This window comes from Wasmannia auropunctata, unplaced genomic scaffold, assembly GCF_000956235.1.
Source record: "Wasmannia auropunctata unplaced genomic scaffold, wasmannia.A_1.0 LD336111.1, whole genome shotgun sequence".
In the NCBI taxonomy this organism is placed as follows: Eukaryota; Metazoa; Arthropoda; class Insecta; order Hymenoptera; family Formicidae; genus Wasmannia; species Wasmannia auropunctata.
The window spans coordinates 37657-43760 of NW_012026779.1; the positions used below are offsets into that span (position 1 = coordinate 37657).

General features: G+C 33.0%; 2 protein-coding genes across 2 annotated transcripts in view; both read left to right on the top strand.

Moving 5' to 3' along the window:
- LOC105450141 lies at nt 1–993 on the top strand. Its single transcript, XM_011689849.1, has 2 exons — nt 1–283; nt 359–993. The coding sequence occupies exon 2, from the start codon at nt 463–465 to the stop codon at nt 991–993; it is 531 nt and encodes a 176-aa protein (XP_011688151.1). The 5' UTR covers nt 1–283; nt 359–462.
- Nucleotides 994–3748: 2755 nt separating this feature from the next.
- LOC105450146 overlaps nt 3749–6104 on the top strand; it is a 14127-nt gene continuing 11771 nt past the window's right edge. Inside the window, exons 1-4 of the mRNA XM_011689863.1 lie at nt 3749–3979; nt 4283–4427; nt 4601–4719; nt 5362–5445. Of these exons, the coding sequence (XP_011688165.1) occupies nt 3749–3979; nt 4283–4427; nt 4601–4719; nt 5362–5445 (579 nt within the window). The remainder of the gene's footprint in view (nt 3980–4282; nt 4428–4600; nt 4720–5361; nt 5446–6104) is intronic.

Below are 6104 nucleotides of genomic sequence, written 5' to 3' on the forward strand. Positions count from 1 at the left end.
TGTCCAGTGCATCTTGATATAACACCTGAAAATCTAGCGTCTTTCAATCTACGTGCCGAAATAAATTCTTCAGGCAAGTTTTTTGTTTTAGTAATCTGTTTCAACTAAATGTTGTATGTGAGATTACTTTTTTGATGAATCTTTAAAGATAAATAATATATTATTTTGTTAATAGATGAGACATTGCCAGAAACAGAACTGTTGTCTAGTGAACAATCTACAGCTAATTCTGAAAATGAAAACTTACAGAATCGACAGTTTACTGACATTTTACGTAAGAAAAGTATGTATATTTTAAAATCATAATTTTTTCTTATGTACTGCTTTATTCATTACTAATTCTTATTTCTTACTACAGCATCATGGAAGGATGAGTATGCAGTTAAAACTCTTATTGACGAATGGAGAGGACATGAAAGTTATTTCAAAAGCACTACTATTACTAATAAGAAAGTCTGGGAAATGATAGCCAGCAAATTGAAAAAAGAGAATCCACTCTGGGATTATACTGGTCAGCAATGCGAAGATAAATTTAAGGATCTGAGGAAACGTTATGTAAAAATTAAGGATCAAAACGAAAAGAGTAGTGGCCTTCCAGTTGCTACGTGCAAGTTTTATCAAGAGATGGATGAAGCTCTTGGTGACAAACTAGCTATAAAACCGGTATCCATAGCTTCAACACTACAAAAGCGTAATCAACTTGGAACTCGAGAATCTTCTTCAAGTGCAGTAAGTTCAAGTTCTGTATGCAATGTAGAGAGTAGCAGTGACGCTGAAGATGACAATGAGCATGGCTGTAAGTCTCCTAAGTCCAAAAAGAAAAAGAAAAGTGTTATTGAAAAAAACATCGAAAGATTACTCTCCATAAAAACAGAAGAGTCTAAGAAAAAAGAAGAAGCTCGGCAACAAAGACACATTGAGCGTATGGAGCGACAAGATCGTTCCATGGAAATCTTTCAAAGTGCAATGAACCGACTTTTGGATAAGTTATAAAGTAATAATTATATACAATTTTTTTATTTTGACTGTCATAACACTAATTTTTTAAATTTGCCTTGTTTTTTTGTTAGAATTCTGTGATCAAAGATTAAATTTGTGTTATTTTGTCATTACGTGCAATTTTCAAGAGTGATGCACTTTGTTTTTGCATATATTTTTTGTTTTTCATCAGTACTTAGTACTAACTTTTAGTAATATTTTTATCGTTTAATACTATTTTCTGTTCCTAATTAACAGTATTAATTTCTAAAGATTTAAGTACTTAAGTCTCTTTAGTATTAAAAATCAAACCAAAACTTAATTATGTAAAGTTAATTATACAAAATAATTTTCCAGGCTTTCTTATTAAAAGCAGTGCTTTTGAAATGGCTCTCATGTTCTCCCCATTTGTTAATAAGTTTTTATATAATTAACTTTACATTATTTCTACTTAACTTTAATTAGATTTAGGCGAGGATTAATTAAATAAGAATATGAGTTTATTTTTTTGTTTAAGATTGATTTTTTGTTCCTTAAATGTTTATTGAGTTTTTGATATTCAACTTATGTACCTTTTATATTTTAATATTAGAGATATAGAAGAATATTTGTGATAAGTTAAGGACATAAGAGATTAATTATCGTATAAAAAATATAAAAGATTAATTTTTTGTGATTCGCATTGGAAATATTATTAGGCTATTTGCACATATTGTCAACTCAGGTATTAAATGTGATATCTATAAAGACTGTGAAACATTAAGGATATACATATATTTTTAAAATATATATTTTCAAAGTATATATGTATTTGTAAGGAAATGTATAAATAAAATACAAATCAAACAAGAGTTACAAGATAATTTCTTTTTTCTATACCAGCATCTTCGTCTCGTACTGGATCTTCAACAACATAAACTTCATTTTCCCTGTCTTCTTCTATGTTTTCATTTTCCCAGCCTTCTAGAATCCCTGCTAAAAATTCCAGTTATATCCAGATTTAAATCATATACGGTCATATGAGGACAGAACAGGTGAAATCAGTCTTTGACTGGCACAAAGCCCGTCCAAACAAAAATTAAATCTGGTTATACATGCATTTCCAGTTCATGGTATTTAGTTGGATTCCCAGATAAAAATGTTATCTGTTTTCATTCGTAATTCCAAGTACGTTAGAATATGCAAGAAATTTATGACATAAAATTTACTGATTTTTATATGGAAATACAATAATTGGTTTATGTAAGTATTTCCGTGTTTAAACAAGTAACGACTAAATATGAGTTTCCCAATAAAAGATCGGTCTGTGATGGCACGGACATTTGCACCTAATTGAAAATAGACAATACTCGGAATTCCTGAGAGCGATATATCCATCCGCGTATGTAAGGAAATTCAGTGCTATTAGAGATCAGGTACTATGCGAAATTCTGTGTATTATTTTCGAACATCTATGGACGCAGTGAGATTTGGAAATCCATGACTTGAGGCGAGTGGTTTTAATGCGTATTTTTGTTTAACACTTGTGCGCGGTATTACTTGGAAATCCAAGACTTAATAAATACGGGTAATAGCTGCCAATCCAATTTTGGCTTTTCGAAATTATATGAACGCGGTTATAGTCGGAAGTCCACGACTTGTGGCGAGAGGTTTTAATGCGTATTTCCGTTCAATATTTGTACGCGGTAATGCTTAAACATCCAAGATTTAATGAATGCGGGTAATAGCTGCCAATCCAGTTTTGGCTTTTCAAAATTATGTGAACGCGGTTATAGTCGGAAGTCCACGACTTGTGGCGAGCAGTTTTAATGCGCACTTCCGTTCAATACTTGTACGCGGTAATGCTTGAACATCCAAGACTTAATAAATACGGGTAATAGCTGCCAATCCAATTTTGGCTTTTCGAAATTATATGAACGCGGTTATAGTCGGAAGTCCACGACTTGTGGCGAGAGATTTTAATGCGTATTTCCGTTCAATACAGCTTGTACGCGGTAATGCTTGAACATCCAAGACTTAATTAATGCGGATAATAGCTGCCAATCCAGTTTTGGCTTTTCAAAATTATGTGAACGCGGTTATAGTCGGAAATCCACGACTTGTGGCGAGCGGTTTTAATGCGCATTTCCTTTCAATACTTGTACGCGGTATTACTTGGAAATCCAAGACTTAATGAATGCGGGTAATAGCTGCCAATCCAGTTTTGGCTTTTCAAAATTATGTGAACCCGGTTATAGTCGGAAGTCCACGACTTGTGGCGAGCGGTGTTAATGCACATTTTCGTCCAACACGTAGCTTTAAAATAATTTTTTGTATATATATATTGTACTATGAAACATTAATTTAATTATTAAATAAAAATATTAATTAAATCGTTAAAAAGGAATAAATCAATGTAATGTTTAGTAAAAATTGTCTAATAAACTATCAAAATAATTCAAATATTATTTAAATATTGCTTTTGTAGGATTTTTTGTAAAGTCTACCGCACCGTCATCTCAGATCCTTTATTATTAAATTGTTTTGTGGCGTCGGTACGAAATATACCTATAAAGATGTGTTCCCATTGAGCGCATCACGCGTCGCGTCATGAATTAATCAACCAAAATATCCCATTTTATTGCATCATTAATTGCCGCTCAACTCCTTGTATGACGCATCGATTAGGTTACTCGACATTCTAAAGATAAAAGAATCTTTCTTTGTATAAAATCCCGGATTGCGCGGCAAACTACGCATTAAAACGGGATGTTTTGATTGATCAATTCGGATGACGCGACGCGTGACGCGCTCAGTGGGAACGCACCCTAAGCACTATCTATTACCGACCGGCGTCTTCCGATCTTGTGGCGAAGCCGCGCCGCTTAAAACAATTGAGGATCCTCTCACGGTCCAGGAGCAAGGAGCAAGTGCTCTAAAGTGCTTTGCAAGCGCCTATACAACGACAGTGGATTTCGAACCTCTGATGTACAAGACGGATCTTAAAATAAAGACTTATACAGTTATTCTGATCATAGCGATTCGCACAGAATAATACGTACATCAATCACGACACGACGAGTATTACGTTTTTTTGACGGCGTGCATTGCCACGACCTTGAAAACCGCGGAAGTGCAAAACTGGCGATTTACCGAATAAATTCACGAGACGTGTGAGGTTATATTAAATGTGTGTGTTATATACCGCCGCGCGATTCACCGAATAATCGACGACGATAATTTTCAACGTGCACGCGCTAGCGATCGAGAACTGGGATAAAATTAAGACACGAGAAATAATACAATGTTATTTGTATGTCTTAAGCTATCAAATAGTGGAGAAAAGAAAATATTTTTGTCAGAGCAAATTCATGGTTTCGATGAAAAAAAGATTTCAAAAACGAAGCTGTACCGGATCAAGTGCGCGGAAGGTGAAACACCCAAGCAGGGTTCTGTCGTGGCTTATGACAGTAAGAATTATTGAATGTTTTTCATGATTACGTTCTATTACAAATACTCTACTAACTCGACATAGAAGATGGTAGTTACATCGACGAGATCGATGTAACTACTATCTTCTATGTCACTATTACTTATTCTGTAAAGAACATCTTATTATATATATTTTTTTTATTATTAACAGAGAATCGAGATAGATTAGAGAAACTTATTCTCAAGCAGCGTCTTGCAGGTATTCCATCCGTTTATTTGGACTCCGCCTCTGATCTGACGGAATCAGAAAGTGAAGACTTGAGAAAATTAGTAAGTTCCATACTATAGCTGCTTCATAATAAAAAATTAAAGTATAATGTACGAATAAATAATCGAAATGAATTCTCTTAAATTTATTGTGATAGCTTTCGAGAACTTCGTCATAATTTTAGACAATTCAATAATCATTATACTTTCATTTCAATAATTTTTCATTTTGACATAGCTATATTTTTAGGGCAGAACAATTCAACTTTGTACTGCCAAAAATTTTCAATATTTAAAACAATTAATATTCCTTGTGTTTGAAAATGACACCTAATCTCTGAAAAATGTCACTTAAAAAAATACTGCCAGTTTTCATATAGCGTTTATATAGGTTTTCGACGGGGACGTACCCGTCAGCTTGCTGGCATTTGCCCGTTTGCAGGCATTTCAGCAGGTCGCACTACTGTATATTTTTCGAACTATGTTATTTTTCGTAAGGGTTACGTAATTAAAAGTGTTTTTTTTCTTGCCTTTATGCGCTACGAACATTTGAGTCACTTCTATGCATATACTTGTTACAATTTACACAGACTTCAAATTTTTTCTCAAATATGGAAATCCCCTCCCATGGAATAAAGTGTTTCTAAAATTCCCTGTAATAACTTAATTCGCCATGTTCTCAAAATGTTGTAACATTTATTGTAGGAATTATCAAGAGTTTCTGACAAGAGCGAGAAGATTTTAGCAATAAAATTACAGAAATTGTCGGAGCAACATAAATGCGATATGGTAAGGCAGATTTGCTATTTAGTACTAATTACAATGTACTTTTATTCCGTTCATTTGCATCTCTTGACTCATTTTCATTATAGCAATAAATATCGCGCTAAAATATTGCATTCATTCAATAGACTACATTACTCACGCAATGGAATTTTTGTTTTGCCTTAAATTTTGCTGACTTCACAATTGTTTATAATATTCAAAATAGTTCGAACATATATATATTAAACAAACAGAACTTAAGATAATTTATTTTGAAAAGTAAGAAACTCGTCTGTTGTATTTCAAACATCGTCGCAATTAAAATCACCTGAACTTTGCATAAAAATATCATGCGATTATATATTTTAACAATAATATCAAAATATTAAATGTTCGATCTGTTCAACGCATTTGCAGCACGGCAATAAACTGTACAAAGTGGTTAATTGGACCTTAACTATTGCGATATAATTTTAAAAATGTACTTTCACGAGGACATTCATGCTGTAAATTGTGTTTCAAACACATTTTGTTAAATGAATAAGTTTTGGTATCGAACGTTATTTGAAGTATTGCGCTGTAAAACCGAGGATATCCCTGGCGCAAAACTTAATTTCTTTAGTGCATATATCGTTGCAACGCAAAATAAATATAGAATAATAATTATCCTTATACAATAATTA

Bases quoted from the DNA above. Each gene is read 5' to 3' on its own strand.
- LOC105450141 (XM_011689849.1), top strand. From the start codon at position 463: ATGATAGCCAGCAAATTGAAAAAAGAGAATCCACTCTGGGATTATACT.